The sequence below is a fragment of the Caloenas nicobarica genome, chromosome Z, assembly GCF_036013445.1.
Source record: "Caloenas nicobarica isolate bCalNic1 chromosome Z, bCalNic1.hap1, whole genome shotgun sequence".
In the NCBI taxonomy this organism is placed as follows: Eukaryota; Metazoa; Chordata; class Aves; order Columbiformes; family Columbidae; genus Caloenas; species Caloenas nicobarica.
In genome coordinates, this window is record NC_088284.1 from 66,571,791 (window position 1) to 66,593,904 (window position 22,114).

Consider the following 22,114-nt stretch of genomic DNA (forward strand, 5'->3'; position numbering starts at 1 on the left):
ATACCTTTGATACCAAAAAATTGTCTGCTGTTGTGTTGCTGCTTCACAACTGAATTTAGAATTTAGTCCAAGCATATGGCTGTGGCCCCTAGTTTCAGGCTACAATCACAGACTCATCTGTCTCTGGGGCTTAGACTGCAAGAGAATCTGAAGTATTTCAGATCTAACATTGATAAAAGCTCCTTTAAACTTTCTGAGTGAAAATTACAACAGAACAGTTATTCTAGTTTTGGATTGCTTCTTTATCAGATAGAAGCTAACATAAATTACTGTGGCTGTTGTGCAATGATCTAAATGCAGTCTGCTCTAATCCTGGCAATATTAAGTAAGGCAAATTATGCCACTTCATGAAATGTTCTTATGCTGGTCAGAATGATAATTTTAAATACTGTGGGTTTTCATGACTTCTAGAGTAAGCCCTTTGCTATCTTAAGGCCTGTACAATAAAGAGCAAAACATTTTTACACAAATGCTGTCATAATTGCTGATACATCCTCAAAAGTAAAGAGCGTTCCGATGAAGCATACCATGTCACTCAATGGGAGTACAGTCAATGTCATAAAATTCTTAGGTCACCAGTGCTACCAAATGATTTTACAGGATGGTTCTCATTACCTTGATCAAAACTACATCTGTATGCAGGATACCTCAGTAGCTTACTTGTTTTCTGCTTCAGTTGACAGCTGTAGTTGGTTCAACCTGTAAAGGACATCCTCCATGCTATATTGGGTGACTTTAAATATTTAGAAGAAATTTTGTGTGTATTTAGTTTGTAGGTGCTTCTGGTTAAAGCTGTGTCATCTAGCAGCAATTTAAAAGAAAATTTTTATTCTATGTACTCTAAGATTACTCAAATCTGTAATTATGATAGCATTTCCTGCTTTCATTTGATGTAGAAGCTTTTACAATTTTTGAGAGACATTACAGTTCTAACTCTTCCTAGTGGCAGAAGCAGTAAGCTACAATCTTAATTTGAGTCAATAACATAAAAAGCTTCACATTTCATGCAATCTAGATCAGTGCTGTAATCTCTGGAGTGATTGCTGCTGGTCTTTGGAGAACCAGTTAGTCACATTGTACTGGCTGTCCTAATTTCCAGCTTCTGCACTTCAATGAGGTAGCTAAAAATATATCAAATGCTTTCCTAGTGTTGTGTTCCCATGTAACCCATTGCTATAGTTGCCATAGAAATGTTATATGTCAGTGTTTTGGGTAAGAAACTGATCTGTGCTAGAATGAATAGTAGTCAGCATTGTACCTACAGATGAGTGATGGATATGGTCTCCATAAATCTGTATCTCTGTTGAGAAGTAGCCTACCTAACAAAAATGTTTGTGAATCTTCACTTGGATGATACAGAATCACAGAATGACTGGGGTTAGAAGGGACCTCTGGAAATCATCTAGTTCAACCCACCTGCTAAAGTAGGTACACCTGTTGATAAGTCCAGGTTCACTGGAAGAACTCTTGTATATTCATAGTTCTTTCAATAAATCTGTTCTGGGGTTTCAATGAAAAATAATTAAATCAGCCAGGCCTTTGCACGATGTGGAGTTTTTGTAAACCTTACTACCTGCAAAAAAAGAAAAATTCTTTGAGCCTGTCCCGTCAGCCAATTGCTCACCCAATATAGTGTTGACTTGTCTAGCTGTAAACTGGACATTTTGTCCCGAAGAATACTGTGAGAGACAGTATCAAAAGCTTTACTAAGAACCAAAAACCCCACATCTACTGACTTCTCTTGATCAACTAGATGGGTGACCTTGTCGTAAAAGGAAATTATTAGGTTGGTGCAAAAGTAATTGGGGTTTTTGCATTGTTGAAATTTGCCGTTTGATACTGGAATACATTCTTAAATAAATGTGTTTGTGTTATACATTAATGCGTTTTTCTCGCTTTATGTTTTTTTTGTTACTGACTTATTACTTGCTGTCTATTTTATATTTATTTTAGAGTATGAAAATTATGTTAGACAAAAAGCAAATTCAAGTGGTTTTCTTATTTGAGTTCAAACGGGTTGTAAAGCAGTGGGGACAACTCGCAACATCAACAGTGCATTTGGCCCAGGAGCTGCTAACGAATGTACAGTGCCATGGTGGTTCAAGAAGTTTCGTAAAGGAGACGAGAGCTTGAAGATGAGGAGCGTAGTGGCTGGCCACTGGAAGTTGACAATGACCAATGGAGAGCATCAAAGCTGATCCTGTTACAACTACATGAGAAGTTGCCGGAGAACACAACATCAACCATTCTGCAGTGATTCGGCATTTGAAGCAAATTGGAAAGGTGAAAAACCTCGATAAGTGGGTGCCTCAGGAGCAGACCAAAAATTTTAAAAAAAATTTGTTGTTTTGAAGTGTCATCTTCTCTTATTCTCCACAACAACAATGAACCATTCCTCAATCAAATTGTGATGTGCGATGAAAGATGGGTTTTATATGACAACCAGCAACGACCAGCTCAGTGGTTGGACTGAACTCCCAAAGCACTTCCCAAAGCCAGACGTGCATCAAAAAAACATCATGGTTACTGGTGGTCTACTGCTGTTCTGATCCACTAGATCTTTCTGAATCCTGGCAAAACTATTAAATCTGAGAAGTCTGCCCAGCAAATCGATGAGATGCACCGAAAACTGCGATGCCTGCAGCTGGCATTGGTCAACAGAAAGGGCTCAATTCTTCTCCACAACCTCACATCACACAATCAATGCTTCAAAAGTGGAATGAATTGGGCTACAAAGTTTTGCCTCATCCACCATATTCATCTGACCTCTTGCCAACCATCACTTCTTCAAGCACCTCAACAACTTTTTGCAGGGAAAACACTTCCACAACCAGTAGGATGCAGAAAGTGCTTTCCAAGAGTTTGTCAAATCCAGAAGCATGGATTCTTGTGCTACAGGAATAAACAAACTTATTTCTCATCATCCGTTCTGGTCCCACTCTAATAGGTTGATGTCTGTCTTATATCAAAGAGTCTCAGATCTGGACACAGTACTCCAGGTGGGGTCTCACCAGAGTGGATAGAGGGGTAGAATTTCCTCTTTCACCCTGCTGGTCATGCTTCTTTTTATGCAGACAGGATAAAATTAGCTTTCTGGGCTGCATTGCTGGCACATTGCTGGCTCATATCTGATCTTTAATCCACCAGTATCCCCAAGTCTTTCTCTGCAGAGCTGCTTTCAGTCAATTCATCACTTAGTCTGTATTGATGTTGGAGATTGCCCTCACCAAGGTGCACTTGGCCTTCTTGAACTAAATGAGGTTTATAGAAGCCCTATCATGCTCAGTATGATACATTATTTACATCAGAATAATTGATTCCCTAATAACAAGACGGCAGAAAACACTATCTATGCAAAAAGTAGGCCTTTCACGGCCACAGATCAGTACCCTTGTTTTTATTTGCCTAGCCAGTTTCCTGCCTGTAGTGACTCAAGTTGACGTTTTGCTTCACAGTTGTTTACTTTTTTACTCCTTCAAAAAGAATATTCGTAAGATCTCTAATTAAATTTGCCAGGGAAAGTTGGCTTGTCTATCCATGCCCACTTTTCCTGTCTCAATATTAAATGTTCCTCTAATATTTCTAGTATTTCACTATTTCAACAAAGTGCAGAACTCTGTAGGAGATGGTCTCCTAAACATAAAGAATTAAAGCTTTTTACCGTTGCAACACCAAGCTGCGTGGTAAAACATATCAATGCATCTGCACAACCTATTGTGAAAGGCAAGGTGCTTATTAACAAAAGGATACAGAAAATTTTCACACATCTTCTGAATTTATTGTCAATATCATGATTTGGACATGAAGTTGGGCAGACCTGACCAGACAGTTTTTAAAAAGTGAACTCATAAAGCTGATGCAGCCCTGATGTGTCTTCTTTCTTCACAACAATTTGGTGTTCATGGCCTTCCTTTGGATTTCCTTTATGAGAAAAGGGATATGCTGGAAGAATAAAAGAGACTCACTTTTACCCAGAGAAGGACAAACATAGAATTTGTGTTGAGGGTGAGAGAGGGTCTTAACACTGTACAACATTTTGGAAAGAGGTAAGAGCAACAGGGCAAGGACAGAGAGATGTGGGATGGTGTTTATCTGTGTGCAGCACAGCCTCATGCATGCAGGCACCAGGGGAGGGGAAGAGCTAATGCAGCCTGCCTGAGATCTCATGGGAGGAGAAAGACCCACAGCATACTTTTCTTACAGGTACACTGCAGACATCAGAATCTACCCCAGAAGAGTGGTTATCAAGGGGTGTGAAAATAAAGGAGAGTGAAGATTGTCCAACATGACATCAACTTTCAAACCCCTGCAGTGAATAGTTGCGTCAAAATTCATATCCACAAAAATAATCCACCTCTGGCTCAAAGTTGCTTGCTGATGTGAAGACTTTTTTTCTTAAGAAAAGCATTTCAAACTCTGATGACTGCTGAGAGTGGCAGGAGTTGGTGAAGTCCTCCTCTGCAAATCTTTTTCATCATCTTTGGTAATTATAGATGAAGGCAACTTTGGCATGGAGTTGCTATTCCTTCTGGCATGGATTATTGCAAGGCTTCTAACTCTAGCTGAGCACAAATACACATCTACTTTGTACCTTTGAGGCAGGGGGGACTTGAACTGAGTCGCACCACAAACTGGAGCCTGGAGAAATAAATACCAGGATTTCAAGTTGTTTACATTAAGAGAAGTGAATATTTTAATATATTAAAAGTTGTTAACCTCTTTCACAAACTTTACTGGAAACAAGTGACTAGGTTTGAAGAATCAAACATGATTCCCAGTAGCTTGCTTTTCTTGCATATTCACATGATAATATTTGCCTGTCAAGCCAAACCCTCAGGTACCTTTTTCCTCTGCAAAATCCCCTGCAGGATATGTGTGATAAAAGAGAAGACTGTAGAAGTACCTCTTACTGCTCCCACTCTCTGTGTGTCCTCCAAGACGAACTTGGCATTTTGGGTGACTTCTGACTTTTCCAAGTGGCTGTGTGTACTCCTTGTCGATGTGAGTTCTTATTGACACCCTGCAGAGATCAGAGGATGTGTGATGGCTGGGTCTCATAACATGGTCTCACTGATCTGTTGTGGTCCTTCCTTACATGTAAAATGCTCTATGCTGTGGCATTCTGCAAAGCACCCATGCTGGGATATTAATTCAAACCCTACCTAGAGGAGAAAACATAGTCTGGCCTGGTGTCATGCCAAGATTCTGGGTATTTCACTCTAGCAGAGTTAGGTTCACTAGATGGCTTCAGCTTCCTTATTTTAAGAGTAGATAGGTTCAGAAACAGAATTTACTGTTAAAAATCAAAATTGACACCTCTGAAAAGCTGCTATTTGTTTTTTCTTCCAGAGTCTTTTCAACTATCTATCTTTTTTTCTACAAATCCTATGATTTTGAATCCAAAAGTAGATACTTGAGTTTAAGAGAATCTGGAATACCGTCCTGAAGCAGTGTAGATCCGAGACATAACTACTCTGCCAGCCTATTGTGAAAGTATATCAGCTCAGAGTGAAAGCAATTTGCCTGCTTTTGGTTGATGTATGATAACTGGGGAACTCATGAGCTTAAACAACAAAACCCCAAAGTTTGGTCTTGGAGAGGGGACAAGGGGAGTTTTGCAAGAGTGATTCCTAGTGGTTATGAATCATCACAGCACTAGCTGCATCCAGAAATGTACATTTGTTCTGAACAACCCTGGCCATTAGCCAATGGAGGGAAATTGGAAGAAAAATCTGAACATTTCTGTGGCATATGTCTAATGAAAGTACCTATTATTTTCCCTAATGCAAAGAATAGTGAAAAATAAGTGGCTTTCATTTCAAAACAGACAATATGAAGAAACCGTGAAAAGAAGAAGAAAGAGAAGAAGAAACTGTGAGGCAGCTGATAGAAAGGAAGTTTAAATTTCCCTGGCAGTTCAATGGTTCTGAGGTTAATCCATTACAGTAACTGAAATTGTGGTAACAGCAGAGTGAAGCAAAGCAATGTCTGACGGGCTGTACGGCATTTCTGAGAGACAGATGGGGCATGTGTCAAGCTTGCCGAAGAAGCTATTCCATGTGGTGCACAAAGCCTGTGCTAGGATTGCCTGCATGCTGCAATAATGTACTTTTCCTTTGTTACCTATCAGTATAAATCAGGAGTACCTCTGTTGAATGTAGTGGAGTGTAAACAGGTTTGTCCTGCACCACAGTATCTCTGTCAGCTTGTCTATGTTGCTTAGGAATGACTGGGATAGTGGGGAGTTGTTTGGGATTTTTCATTTGTTTGGTTTTTAGTTCATAGCCTGTTGTGAATATAATTTTTATTATTATACTGCTAAAACTGTTTTTCCTAATTGCTAGATACTCTGTGCACACTTTTCATTTCTGTGCATGCTTGCAACGTTCAAAATTTACTTGAATTAATTATATAACATTACAAAAGCATTGAATTAGTGGTATTTCAATTATGCTTTTAATAGCATTATTTGTATGTCAAATGCTACAGAACAAAGTACATTATCTTTCTGCACACATCTCTTCTGAAAAAGTTTTATTTACTTGTTTATTTTTTATACCACTGTGAAACATTTGCAAAACTCTGTTTTGCTCTAATTTTGTACTCGCATAGGTGTAAATGACTACTAGAGGAATTTCACAATTAAGTCTTGTCTGTTTTTCAGGTATGTAAAGAAAGGTGGGAGGGAGAGTGACGTCAATAATTTAAAGGAAATCTGTTCAGTTTATTTTAGAGTTAACTAGTATGAAAAATATTTTTCTGTTAAAAAAAAAAAAAAGAAAAAGGAAAAAAGAACCACACAAATACATGCAGATGCTGTCTTTTCTCTTGGATAGTTCAAAATGGTTTGGATTTAAATGTTCAGTCTTGGCAGGGATTTAGTCCTCAAGGAATGTGTGCTTGTTAAATCGGGGCGGGGCGGGGGGGGCGCGGGGAAAAAAGAAGTGTTGTGAAATTAAGAAATTAAAAAGAAATTCTATTCTGTTGAAGAACAATCTTTAAAAGCCAAACTCTATGTTCTAATTTGTATTAAGGACCTCCACAGAGTATGCTGTCTGAACTCATGAAACACAAGAAACTTCACTTGAGGTCAAATACACGGAATACATGATGCTGAGTGCTAAAAAGATACCTGGGTGTTGACCTTTCTTCTGGGAGCCCTGCCAGCACCAGGGCTGGTGTGGGTCTGCTGTGGGAGAAAAGGAGAGCGACGGAGAGCACACATCAGGGCATGTGCTCGCCTTGAGCTCTACTGGGCTCAGCAGCTCTATGAAGCTGATCTGCAGCAGGGATCTGGGAATAGCACGGGGATGGTGGATCGGGGGGAAGTTTTATGCTCGCCTTCTCCCCTCATGTCAAACGGGGGAAAAGCCCTGTTCTGCTTGCTCGTCATTTCACGCCGCTGCAGGCGGGTTTTCTTCCTCGTGTGCACAGGTTGTCCCCCAGCAGACAAAGCCCGACCGTTCAGGCTGTGTCAGCGCCAAGGCATGTGCCTGGGTGGGTGCAGAGCTGTGCCCTTCTGAAATTGTTGTGGACAGCTGGGAGACACAGGGCATTATTAATGGGATTCATATGTTGATTTTCAGCTAAGTTCTGTACTCTGGCCTCCAACCTCATTTATAGACTGATGCCACCTTCTAGAAACTCATTTTTAAGGCAAAGGTAAGAAAACTGGAGAGCTGTAGAATTCACACCTCAATACCTGTACAGGGACAGACGGTCTTTTACTTTGTGGAAGAGGGTTGGTAGGGAATTAGGTAATTAAGAGATCTTTGTAGGAAAGCTGCTGATGCAGTAAACTTTATGCAAACTTTTTATATTCAGCTATTAATGGGTTTGGGTTTCTTTTTTATTTTTGTACACAGGACCTGTGAAGGGCGAAACATCCGGTACAGGACGTGCAGCAATGTGGTAAGTAAAGTATAGCTTTGATATTATACAAATCTTCACATACGACAGTCATGTCCATATTACATAAAATAACATGGTAATGTGATAGTGAGAACACTGTAGCTATCTGAACTGCTTTCATACCACAGGATCACAGGCAAACCTTTGCCAGTTTCTTGAAAAGCTGGAGAGATTATGCCATAGCACGATGCTAAAACCGTTTGGAAGGGATTGCAGTCACAGCCTTTCCAAAGTGTGTCAGTGAAACTTCAGAATTGCTCTTTACAGCACCCCTGGCAGAATCAAAGACCACTCATGTTCCCAGTATTACTTTGGTACCAGCTGGTTCATATTGGGCAATCTGTCAGGCTGGAGGATTAAGCTGTTGAAGACTGAAGACAAGTTAGTAAGAGATAAAAGCTTCTGTTTACCTGTGCCCTCTCAGTATTGGAATTCTGTTGCATGTCTTAGAAAAGCAGTTTTATATAGCTTACACCAGTGTTTTGGCCTTTTCAAAGGCACTAGCTTTTTCTATGTATATAGTGAATATAGTTTTCAATACAATAAAATAAGAAACTTCAACTTCTGTGCTCACCAGAGTGAAAGTGTGTTTTCACTGGTGAAAATGGAAATAAAGACTTTCATACGGAAAGTTTTATTGGGTGCCAAGAATAGTAAAAGCTCTCAAATTACATGGAGAAATGTCAGTTTTACCAGTAAAGATGGAAAATGAAATCAAACGTGCTCTGGGCCAAGCTTTCTCATGCCTGATAGGGACATATTCAGAAGCCTTTCAATAGGTGCTTTGTCTAAAAAAGTTTAAAAGTTTAAGTTAAAAGAAAGAATACATTCCCTCATATTTAGCTTATATTTTCTTCAACAGACCACAGTTCACAATGAAAGAAACTGCTTCTATCTGAGTTATACTCTCATGCAGTAGGATTTCTCACACTTCCTCCTCTAAAATGTGTTCTGAGTGTATCCTTTGCGTTCCTGAAATAGCTCATCAGTCTAGACATCTGCTTCACTAACTGGCAACAGCTAGAGCAGTCAATAAATAGGTCTGCTGTCTGATTAATGGTCCAGTTTCCATCTCTGAGGCACTTGGGCTAAACCACAACCATGGAGGGAATGGGAAGGTTGATTTGTGTCAGTCAGGTTGCATGCTGTAGCTCTGTGGAATATGACACAAAAAAGAAAAAAAGAAAAAAATATATATATACTGTTAGAGGCTAATCGGACTACAGCTAGACCCATCAGTTTTGTTTCGGTCTGTGAATGCATGCACATTGTGACAGTCTCCTTCTCCTCTGACCTGTCTTTTTGTATGGTAAGAGCAGTGAGACAATCCTGCTCTGCCACCGTTAGCTGTTCCTGGATTACTCCAATGAGAGCCTGGGGATTTTTACCTGTGTTGCATTCCTTATTTTGGAATAATTGAGCTTAACTTTCCAAGATAAGGAACCATTTTCAAAATGTTATTTTTAGCCTAGGTTCTGTTTTGGAAATGTGCACCTGAACAGTTTTCCTTCAAAATAAAACCTTGCATAGTTTTGTCAGACGATTCCTTTGCATACCTTGCATTTGGCAATACTGGCTCCAGACTTTCCAACATAGCAGTGAGGCATGCAGCTGCAGAACTCCCTTAATTATTTCATACCAAATAATTCAAGCTGAAACTTTCAAGGTGCTTCACTATGCTGAAATCAGTGACAGTTTTGCCACTTAATTATGAAGACCCAGGACTGCATTTGTAATTTTAACCCCTATTTTTTTTTCAGAGAGGGTGAAGAACACCTTGTGCTGCATTGGTCTGTTCCTTAATAAAAGGATTAAATGAGTTTTCATTTGTTCGTTTTTGGTAAACTTGCAAAACCAGCAATAAATCAAACTATTCTCAAGCTTCTGACTTCATCATACTCTGACCAGGCCCTCCAAATACATCTTTATGTCATAAGGAAAGTACTTAGCTGTATTTACTTTGCAGGCATCTGATTTCAGAAGAAAACATTTTCTGTTTTTAAAGTACATTGAGTCTTTGCATCAGATGTTAAGCCCTTCAGATTATCATTGCTAATCTGAGATATTGTGCACCAGCATTCACAATATCAGTCATTGCAAGGGCACTGCCACCATGAGTGGTATCAGAACTTGTAGGAACCTGCCACAGCTGTGGTGGTCTTCAGCCCCATGTTTCTGGGGTGAGATACCTCTTTGGAATACCTCGTGCAGCACCAGGGGAAACCTGAAGTGGTTTGGGAGCCCTGGACGTGCATCTCTGCCCTGAAATCCATTCTGTTGCTGAATTGTGTAGCTGTACCACTGAAATACTGTTTGTTTCTTTTAGCGTAGTAAAAAAAAAAAATCATATACTTTCTCTTTGTCTCCAAAATCCAAGCATACCTACACACAGATTTGCTGTTGGAAACAATTCATTAATCCCATGGTTTACTGTGGAATTCTGCACTGGAAGAGGCACACAATACTGTGTATATTTTTCTTATCTCAGGGTTTGCCTTTTAAAATTTCATCCGTAAATATGCTGAAAATCAGGAGAATGGAAATTCCAGGCTCAATGAGACCTAAATTTTCATCTGTTAGAAGACAGTCTATTGCTGTAAAGGAAAATGAGAGCAAATTCCACCATTTCACCCTTCTAAATGGAGCTAGCTCTCACGCGTTGTGCAACATTCCTTTTTTGATTCTTGTGGAAATCAGTGAATACTGAAATATAAGTTTTCGTTACCATCAGCTAGTGCATAACTTAGAGACCAATGTCCATAAAAACAAACAAACAAACACACAAACAAACAAACCCAATCTTTATTTTCTGCAAACTATTATTTTGTGAACTGATGTGTCTTTGTTTATATGACTGTCCTCCTACAGGAAAGGATGGGTAGTCACGTACACTAAAAGCAAACTTTATTTCAAAGGCGAAACTGGAGAATGGGAAGTACTACTTAGAGCCTGGAAATGAACACGTTTTCATAGGCACTATCATATGCAAGCTTTTGCTACAGCTGGTTTTAATTCATCCTGAAATTAAATTACAGGGGGAAGGGGTGGGAAAGAATGAGATAAAGAAAAAGAGAGGCAAGGAGGGAGAGTGGCACGTCTGTTTCTTCAGTGGCCTGCATCATTGCAGGGATGCTGAACCTTTTTGCATAGTATAGACTGTTAGAAAGAATGATACCGCTGTCTATAAAGCTTCTGAGCAGTACTTAAAAGAGCAAATCCAGTCCAGTATGTTCACCACTTGCATCACCTGGTGTTGATCAGAAACTGGAAAGATTTTGGGTATGAGGCCACATGTGTAAATAGTGAAAGAGGAATGGGGGAATCTGAAGATGATTTAGGGCTGAATTACATCTGGTTGGGTTTTTTTTCTTCCGACTACTCATACTGACTTGAAGTATATTTCCAGTCATTTTAGAACATAATCATGGGGGTAGAGAGGGAGTAAATTGTTTTTCTTTAGGAAACTACTCTGAATGCAATGAAAACATGTTTTTGTATCTATCTGGGTTGTTACACTAAACATTATGCAAAATAAACAAAAATACTTCCAAACTGCAAGTAGGATTTTTTTACTAGTTTTCTCTTTTTTCTTTCTTTTTTTTTTTTTCCTCAAGCTAGCACACAATCTGTTCCTTCTTTGTGCACGTTCTCAGTTGCCACATTCTCTCCAGCTTTTGTACAAGGATATCATGCCACTTCATTTTTCCTTTCTCTTTTTCAGTCCTTCTGCCACTATGCTGTTTTCTGCTTTCTTTTCTTCCATTCACACACAAATCTATCAGAAGGATGTTTGTTGGAATGTGTTCTGTATTCATGCCTTCTCTATTCATCCTCCTTATTTATCAAACCCTTTTTTGTGACTGAAAACTTTTTTATTTGCCATGATTTCCTTTTATTGCACTGGTTTGTGAATCAGACCAGAAAAATGAGATGCATGAGCCTGGCATTTCATTCCCAAATAAATTTGCTTTTTGTATTTACTTGCTTATACCTACCAATATGATAATGAACACTACATATAAAGCTGCTCTTGAGATTTTGCTGTTTGACATGAAAATAGACAATACTGGAAGCTGCACAGTGTTACTAGATCTTTCAACAAGGTTTAGAGCAGTTCCATTAAGCCTAAGACAAAATTTGGAGATGGTAGATCCCATTAATCAGACCACCCAAACTCATAAACACCACCTGCTACTCTTTTTTACATATACCTCACTTTCTTCCCTTGGCTGAAATACCATCTGTAATGACATCCTCCATTTTTTGGCATGCATTCAGACAAGCTACTTCCATCCCTGTTTCTTATCAGCTTATGCTGCATTTTGTATGCAGCAGCACTGATATTGCCCATCTTACTTCTGACAACATGACACTATCTTCTATCCATTCATGAAATCCCAGTCTGATGGAAAATGTCAAACCCAAATTTCCATATAAGTGCATAATTCTCAAAGGCATCAGCTTGTGTGTATAAGAAGCATCATCACCAGGTACAATTTTTTCAGAGCTACAAAAATGATTAACAGGATTTACTTTTTCTAGTCTATGTGAAGTCTTTTGCACTCAAAAATTTGTACTTTGCAGTTTGTTTTTTTTTTAAAAAAAAAGGATAAGCACTACACATATCTCCTTACTAACACCGGATTTACTTAATGTCAGTTTGCTGTTTAAGTGGAAATTCCTCCAGACTCAGATCATTTATTGTAACTACAGACTCTTCTTCAAAATGCTGGAATTTAATAACTGCCATCTTATTTATGAATGGGTGCATTTTAAAACCTTTTTGTGTCATCTAGGAATTATTTCTTCATAATTGGAAACAAGTGTTTTTAGTAAATTGGTAGTGGTAGCAGCTTTGACTTCCAGATTTGCTATTTTCTCAGCAAGCAGACCTGTGAATCTTTGACTATTAAAAATAATAATAATAAAAATAATAATAATAAAATAATAATAACAAAAAATAAATAAAACCCCCACAACATTGCTACCATTCTATGTAAATGCATCAAGAATCTTTGTAGACCAAACAACTTTAATCACTTCCATGACAGTGGCATTTCAGGACTCTGTTCAGGACCCTTTAGGAATCTGGATGATTCATTGATTTAAATTCAATATTTCTGATAATTTTTTTTTTTTAATTTGAATATCTCTTTTTGATCACCAGTGGGGCACACATGGTGCTTTCAGGAAAGTGCACTCTAATATTGTGCACTTCTATTAGCTTTTGACTGAAATATTTGGAAGTCTTTCAGTCTGCAATAAAAGTTATTGTATCTAATTCAAACACTTTACTTTGAAATTTAAAAGGTATGAACAAACAAAATTTTTAAATGGCATGAAATACTGCATATGGAATTACTTGCCAAAAATATGAACATACTTTAAAAAAAATGCCTTTTTTGTCAAAAATTGATTTTAAAAAATATTCCTAATTGAGGTTTTGATTTATACTTCCCTGACTGTTTCAGCCCTTGCCTCCACTCCATGTTTATTTTACACTGAGTAGAAGCATCTGCTGATACTCCCCCATTTACTTTGTTATTATTTCTCTCATGCCTGTCAGATATTGGAGTGTCTTGGGGTTGTCAGAGAAAGCTGGAGTATGAACCCCTCTTGATCTAGGCAGCTAAGCATGATTCTAACCTATTTAGAAGTTCACAGGACTAATGAAAAATCTGCCTGCAAGAATCTCGATTCAAGCAGGGCACTCAACAAGGCTTCAAGGCTGAGTGGAGTTTCTGTTAAATCCCTAGATCCCCAGTCTCTGTACTGCTATCCAAAGTTCTTATTCAGTCTTGGGCAAACCCCTACTTGAGGACCTCAGGCTTTCTTTCTTTGTGGGGAAATCGGTGTGGCTGTGACGTTGTGCGTACTTCATGGAACTGGTTCAATAAACTGTTCTGTCAGATGCTGCACAGAGTAGTCCAGTTGTTAGTCATTTTTTGCACAGAGGAAAAGCTCCAGGTACAGTAAATCATTCTTGGCCTCTGCAAATATACAAGCACATATATTGTAAACTGTTCTAAGGTTCCATGACTGTTTCCACCTATTGCAGCTTAGATATGATCTTCCACATTTCACCCACTAAGTAAACTTTAAAAAGCCTGACCGTCTTTTGTCCCATGAAATCTGATCTACCTATCACCATCAAGGGACATCTGGGATTCATCTTATCTTTTCCACTGGTTTGTTGATTAATAGAAATTGTTTTGAATGAAATTCAAACATGGCAAAACTCCATGGACCTTATGAATTGCAATAGGGTCGAATAGGAGGTCAAGTCAAAAAAAAAAAAATTGGATGTGAGGAAGCAAATGAAACCGTAATAATATGGCCAGGATTAGCTGCCTAAGAGGTAAAGATGAAACTTGTGTGTTTATTTTAAAATAGGTTGCATACATCAAAGGGGTTTCTGATCATCTTTAAAATGAAATATATTTTCATTTCAGTGGAGGAAGTCTTGACCTGATAGGATGAACAGAGATTATAGGTATCCAGCACAGGCTCAGTTTTTCAATAATATCTCATGAGCCTTCACAAGCTAAAGGTCATGAAGCAGCCATCTAGGACTCACAGAGTTAGAAGAGGAACAGTTGTTTCCTATTCACTGGAAATTTTCTTCCCTAAGAAGTCTTGCTGTAGAGGAAGCTTCAAGATAAAGGGACTTAGATGAAACTTTCAGGTTTATTAATTCTTTCTGATTCTTCAAGGAGTGCAAAGTCAACAGTACCTCATGTCTGCAGGGGCCCAGAGATAATTTCCAAAAGAAAACAGAACTGTTAATATTTGAGTATAGCACCAAAGCTAGAGTAGCCTGGAGCAGGACTGTAGTGCTTTTGTGTCCAGATACCAGTGCCACCACATGCTCCAAGCCAAAAAAAAGGCCATGCAGATGTGGTTAGCAAAATACCTTGCAGAACCACAAAACCCATGCAAAGATACGCTAGCTTGGGCTCACTGCTACACTGACTTGCCTGTGACTTCTGGCTGGCTTGAAGTGCAGGCACACCCTTGTCTGTCCATCCGTTGTGCGGGAAGACAAACTACATACTGGTGGATAGCTTCCAGGATCAGAGTCTTACGTGGAGTAAGATATAATTTTACTTAGGCCAATGAAGCAGTGCTAGCTGGCAGCTGTACAGGATCCCCTTCCACCAAGTCCCATGCCCATACCCAAAGCAGTCTGATTTTTTTTAAAAAGAGGAAAAGACTTTGTGGACTCAGTGTCTATAGTTTCTTATGTCCAAGAGCCAGCACTGTAGAAATGAGACACACAAAGACTGCCTCTAAATGGCACTCTTATTTAAAGGTGTGCAAAGTGTTCAGAACAAAATAACAATTTACTGCTTGAAAAAAATATGCAACAAAACACTGGCTTTGCCTTATCTGTTATTTCAGCAAATAGAATTCTCATTTATAGGCTGTGAGCTTATATCTGTCTTTCATTGTCTGATTGCACAAAACCCAGCATGAAGAGGCTCTGATCCCCACTGGCATTAATACAAACAATAAATAGAAAGTTTAAAAAGCCAAAAAACCACCACGGATGAGAGATTAATAAGTAGTGCCAAGTTCTATACAGTTCCTGCTTTTTCAGTCTCAGTGACCTGTGCTTAGTGATGGATAATACTCAGACCACTACTTTTCTTAACATTGTCTGTTTTGGTATAAACAAATATTACACAGGTTATGCAGGTATTATGTGTGTAGGTGCAAGTACATGTGCTTTCCTAACTGGAAGGAAAGTTTGCTGTAAGCAGAAGGGATCTTCAAGGCCTTCAGGTAGATTTAGGATTCAGGATTTCAGCAGTAGAAAAGTGGTGAGCCAGACTGTGACCCTTTTTCATATCCATGTGCCAAGATAAGTATGCATGTCTGCATTTCTGACTGCTTCAATGTATTCTTTGAATGGCTTCAAGTGTCACATGAAAACTTTTAAACACAAGCTCTACTATTTAAATCCATTGTTTTATTTTGATCATGATATTAAAGACTGGAAGTATTTAACACTGGTCCTGGTCACCTGCCGTGTCCTGAAAGCTTGTTATGTTGACTGTACATTTTTTCTGTCTTTGATTTAAAAATAAAATCCAACACAACAAACATAGTATTGAATTCTGTACAAAGCAGGATTATGAACTCTGTATGTCATGTCCTTTATTGGGCCGTTCTGTCTTTGTAAAAATAAAGCTATTGCAAGCCAGGAAGTTTCAAAGGCAGAGCCAAGCTTGAACCAAACAAGAGAGTTGGCTTGGATCTCTGCAACAAGCCTAAGTCAAGCCAATAGACCTGACTGTATTCATTTATGGACAGAAAAAATCAGAGAAGGGTATGCATCAGAAGGTTTTGTGGCAGGAAATAAGACCACAGTGTTCCTCTTTGCTTGTCTCCTCTCTGGTTGAAAATAGAGCTAAACCAGATCTTGGGTCAAGCTGTAACTGTCTTGTTCATCCTCCATTTAAAAGCAGAACATAAAGACCACTTTTTCTCTAATTACATAGCTAGAGAGGAATAATGAAATTCCCACATATTTTTCTGCTCTCTTCACTCTGTGCTGCTGCCCAAACTTTGTCCTGTATTAACAGTTTGCCCAGATCACAAAAAGGGCCCGATTGCCTCTAGTTTTTTGTGGACGTTTTGAAATCAAACTGAAATACTTCCAAACTTACAACATTTTACTTTTATTTTAAATCTTCCATAATGTATTAATAGAAAAACTGTCTGCTGTCTAAGTCCTGGAACAGTAAAATTCCAGTTACGAGCTTGGACTTTCAACCTCCACTTTCAAAAAAGGATGAATGAGCTATGGATTATTGCTCTTTGATATATATTTTTCTACAACAGGATGTAGCCCAGGTTCCTTTTTCCTCTTACACCTTACTACATTTAACCTTTTGTAGGAGGAACACTACTCCCTTGTGCTTAGCACAACTTTTGTGTGGAACTTGACCCGTTACTTTTGGACTGCATCACACTCAAATACAAAGCAAATTAACTGAAAATTTGCTCTCATGGTACAAAGGAAATTAGCTGAAGATCTGAGGCTTAAGGCTGTGGCTTGTATGTGTGTATAGATCACTATAAGAACTGTTTAGAGTGGTATGATCCAACATAATTCAACATTCAAACAAAATGGACATAACCACATTGTCACTACACAGTGCAAGAGAGGTCACATGGGTTATCCAAGATTCTACCAGTTTGCTTCAAGAGGAGGTTTGAAAGCTTGATTTTTAAGACAGGTTTCATTTCAGACCTTAATACTAAATGGTGATCCTTTAATGTCATAAAGTGACAGGCACCCACTACGCCATTTGTATTGAAAACTGTAATAATTTGCCCTATTGAAAAGAAGCAAGAAAGTGTTAGTGAATGAAGATGTAGAAAAAAGTCTGAGAAACAGAGCTGATTAGTTAAAACTCAGAAGAGATGTTTTGCCTCAATAGCAGCAAGACTTCCTTATCTGGGAGGATAAAAAGTCTGTGAATAAGGTTGCCATTAAAGATACTTGAAGTTCTATACGATTAAGTAGTTTGTCAACAAACAGAGAAGATAGGCATCTTATAAGGATATTGTCTAGTTATGTGGGTATACATATATGAAAATCCCTCCCTATTAAGTTTATAATTGACATTTATGGTTTTCTATAAAAAAGTTACAGTCTTCAAGGAAAGGGTATAACAGGTATTGACTTCATCTGGTATTTCACCAGATATTCTTGAGGAATAGATTCCCTTACAACAACAAGGTGGAGGACTGTGGGACCTTAATAATCTGAGGCAGCCATATTGCCAAGATTTGGGGGTTTTTGTCACAGTTCTCATTATATTTAATGTTTTTCCTAAAGCTTATCTCTTTTATTCCCATAATTATGTGAGAAATTCAGGTTCCTTCTAAAAACAATCCCAATGAACTTCTAGCCTTTGTGGGTGCTTGCACAGGAAAACTTGAAATATCATTCCTCAAGGATCAAAAACTAGAGAGGCGAAAAAAGAACTCATGTTTGTTTTGCCTGAAATCTCATGATTTTGAAGCTCTTCTTGCTCTCTTGAGAACTTTACTCATGGTTTTTGGTGCTAAATGATGGCAAGAAAGTATATGAGTGTAAGAAAAACCTCATGTTCTCATCAGGAAGAGACTTAAAGTAGCATGAGTGGTCTTTATTTTATCAGGTGTACTGGGTTCAGAGGAAGTTTTGTATTTCTCACAAAGCTCCTGAAGGATTACCAAAGGGACTTTTTAAAGGTCTTCCCAGTGAAATAACAGTAAGTTGCCCAATTGTGCAAGTTATGAAGTCTTAGGTTAAAGAAATGCAAATATGTATTTCATTTTTCTGATTCTTCTTGCCTTACCAACTGATTTAGGTCACTGAAGGGGGAAAAAGCTAGTGAAGAGAGCTTAAATAAACAAGCAATTAAGTAACATATTTCCTTTTTCTTTCTCTTCAAACGAAGAGGAGAAGTTGGATGCAAGTGAGTGGCCATGCACACACACTTCTCCACATATGTGCACAAGTGGAAAGAGACTTCGCAAGAGCATTTGGGGGCTGCGGTTAAGACACGTACAGTGCATTTCTTGTCCCAAGCATATTTACACATGGTCTTGATGTTCTTTCAATACTTTTGTGGAAAGAAGAAAGAAAGATGTAATTATCCAGTTAAATTATGTGTAGCTGCAGCTATTTCAACGAGTCGTCTTTGTCTAAACAAAAAAACTCTCTACATCTGGCAGCTGTGGAGCACAGCTGGCCGCATGATACTGCAACTGGCTGTCCCGAATAGACCTTCTGACCTTTTCTTGTTTCTTTTTTGCAGGACTGCCCACCAGAAGCAGGTGATTTTCGTGCCCAGCAGTGCTCCGCTCACAACGACGTCAAGTACCAGGGACAGTTTTACGAGTGGCTCCCTGTCTCTAATGACCCCGACAACCCATGTTCACTGAAGTGCCAGGCCAGAGGAGCGGCTCTGGTTGTGGAGCTGGCACCAAAGGTTCTGGATGGGACACGGTGCTACACTGAATCCCTGGACATGTGCATCAGTGGCTTGTGCCAGGTAAGGAGAGAGGCCCTACCCTAACACCCTTCCTCATGACTCCTCCCTTCGCATCTCTCTCAGACGCTCACTTTCTCTTCTCCTCCATATTTGTGTCATTTTAGGTTCTTCATTTTAATCGTATCTTTTCATTTTCTTAAGCTGGCTTCTGCTACCTTGTTTGGAAGAGGTGTATAATTTCAAAGGTTATTTTCTCACTTTATGCTCTTTCCTTGGGATTTTTTTTGTGGAACGTATTCTCAGTTTTTAAACTGTTTTGTACAGTTAACTGCAGTAGTAGATCCCATTTTAAAGCGTTGTAGGAAAATAATGTTTTAGCTTTTAATTTGTGTATACAAATGCTTTCCAAGTCTACAAAATTACATTATCTTCGAGGATTATTGTTCCCTGTAAGTCACAAACTACATAGCAGTAGATGAGGTACTAAACTAGAAAATCTGCCATAGATTTGCTACAGGACTGAGCAAGCTGCTACGTCTCCTTGGGCCTCAGCTTCTGTGTTTGTTAAAAGTGAGATATGGGGACTTTTTAACCCTTTACTTCACAGCACATGGAGATTTATTGATCATTCAAACAACTTCTTGACAACCTAATTTGGTTTTATATTACCGTAGTGCTTTTACTTATATATTGATACTCTTTTGAATGTATCCACGTCAGACTTGAGTGTCCTGAACCACATGTAGGCTATAGGCTGATGGCGAGGAGGGCATTTGCACCATGTCTCTTAAGTACTGAGCACATCTGAATCTCAGAAAAGATTGAGTCTAGATTCCTGTTTCAGTGCCCAGTCTCCTTCAAATCTATGTCGACTCGACATGTTGTTGGCTTTCTAGTGTATTTTCAGCCACTTTTTATGCCATTGGAAGCTTTCCTCCCTGTTTCCTTTCTCATTGATTTTCTGTTGTGAGCCAGAAGCAGTCCTGCAGTAAATGAAACAAAGTAGTCAGTTATTGGGCTAATCTCATTTGTGTTCTGCAGAAGGCAATCATCTAGACCTCTTGACCTTAGCTGAGTGCACAAGTTTCTGAAAATTCCAGATTGCCTAATGAGACAGACTAGTTTCAGTCTTCTTTTGTGCTTTCTAGTCTTTTAAAAACTTAACTGGAGGCTCAGGAATCTGGATGGGAAAATGATTCAAAGTATTCTGCCTGTAGTAGCCTGGAAATTAGGAGCAGTGCATTCAGGCTGTCTGTCAGGCTGATTTCTGTTTTGGTCCAATATGAAGCCTTCCCTTAGGAGCAATGCTCATAAGCATTCACTACTAAAACAAACTCATTTGCATTCTCATGACACTTCTTACTTCTGGAAGACTGAAGATAGCTGCACTATTACAATTATGAGGACTGATGTTGTTTCTTAACCGTCTCTGTGGCTAAGGTAAGTATTTTGAAAACAGACAGGTACACTAGCACTAAAGTCCCTGGGGAATTTCAGTTAAACTAACCCCTTCCTTCTATACCCTATAGAATAGGGTAGAATAATTTTTAATGCATAAACAAAATGTGTGTTTCTCATGCTCTTCAGCATCCAGTTTCTTCATGTACGTTTTCCATATAGTTTACAATTACTGCAGCATTTTTGAGGATGGACAAAAAAATAAAATACAAATGCTCCTGCTGCATTCCTCACAGTGAATAATTTTATATTGTTGGGTGTGTTAAATTTAAAACAACTCAAAGTATTCTTGTCACAGTGCATGCCTGCTAGCCAGTCTTATCTTTCTGACAGTAGAGGTACTGCATTAGAAAGTTCATAACTACGTTTGGCCTAATGGTTTACTTTAGGACAACTGCTTTACTATCCATCACAGCAATAGCTAATACTACCTAAGCAGTCCAGAAAGTTAAACAATATGAAATTTCCCAGAATTAATTGTGAACCTTCTTTGAAAGCAGCATTCTTCCATGGTCTCTATAAAGGGTCTTTTAAAAGAATGGGAAACAGCAGTACTATGGAAGAACAACAAGGAGCATTCTTGCTCTGTAACATTTGTGTGACTAAGATTTCTTCTGTAAGCATAGTGAAGATATGTAAATTTCAGAGGAGACAAAATATTATTTTAGAAGTTATTTCTATGCTTTTGTAATAGTAGCTGCACTTACTTAAAATGGTTAATACACTCTGAACACAACAGTCACAGGTCTCACTAGTTTGGGAGAGTTCACAATGATCCTGGAGGTTCACCAACATTTTTGTGACGTGTCTGCGTGATTTGGGACAGTGCAGCAGACAGCTGTAACAATACGAAGGCATGGTCTGTCACAACTGCAAAAAATGCAGCCTCCTGAGACTGCATTCAGTCTAAGGTCTAACGTCCTGAGGATTAAAAGTGGAATTATGTTGGTTAACAGGTTCTTTGCAAGAATTACACTATCTCAGTGTTGAAGAGCTATATTATCTAGATTGCTCAGAACAAAACTACTGAAAATGACTTCTAAGTTTGCCAACCTAGTGGGCTTGCATTGATCCAAGTATTATTTAACTGGGTCTTTATTACAGAGAAGTATTTGGACTTTCATAGTATGTTCTGATTACACTCCTAGGTATGATTTTTTTACACTGCAGTCGGCAACCAAGAAGGAATTGAGTGTCATTCAGCCAGAACTTTTTCTAGAATCATAGAATCATTTGGTTGCAAGAGGCCTTCAAGGTCATCAAGTCCAACCATAAACATATGTATGTATATACACAAATATATATAACATATATATATATGACATATATATGTAAACATATAAACATGCTTATTCAATTACACTCTGTGCAAGAATCCTGAATTAGTTAAAGTGGGATTAAGGTCAGTGTATGCTTATGTAGACATAGTGCTTTTTTCCCAGTGGATCAAATAATTGTTTCAGCTCTCTGGATGAACTACAGGGCCAATTCCTACTATACAACATATGGGCCAGCCCGTGGCCTGTGGTGTGCTCACAAGCGTTTCCTGAGGTTTTTATTGGCAAAAATTAAGAGTTAGTCGTCTTGCCTTCTGTGCGTATCAGTACTTTTTCCTCATTAAAAGGCACCGGTTTTCACTTCCATTGTCAAATATGTATTTGCTCACAAGATGAAACATTTGGAAATTACAAGAACCCACTCTCATATTCATCCCTTTGTTTTTCATGTTTTCTGGAGGTTTAGAATTATCA

General features: G+C 38.6%; 1 protein-coding gene across 3 annotated transcripts in view; it reads left to right on the forward strand.

Annotated features, from left to right (window-relative positions):
• ADAMTSL1 (ADAMTS like 1) overlaps nucleotides 1-22,114 on the forward strand; it is a 444,801-nt gene that overhangs the window by 276,931 nt on the left and 145,756 nt on the right. For all 3 annotated transcript variants that reach the window (XM_065655435.1, XM_065655436.1, XM_065655437.1), the window contains 2 exons: nucleotides 7,866-7,911; nucleotides 18,729-18,965. In XM_065655435.1, coding sequence (XP_065511507.1) covers nucleotides 7,866-7,911; nucleotides 18,729-18,965 — 283 coding nt within the window. The remainder of the gene's footprint in view (nucleotides 1-7,865; nucleotides 7,912-18,728; nucleotides 18,966-22,114) is intronic.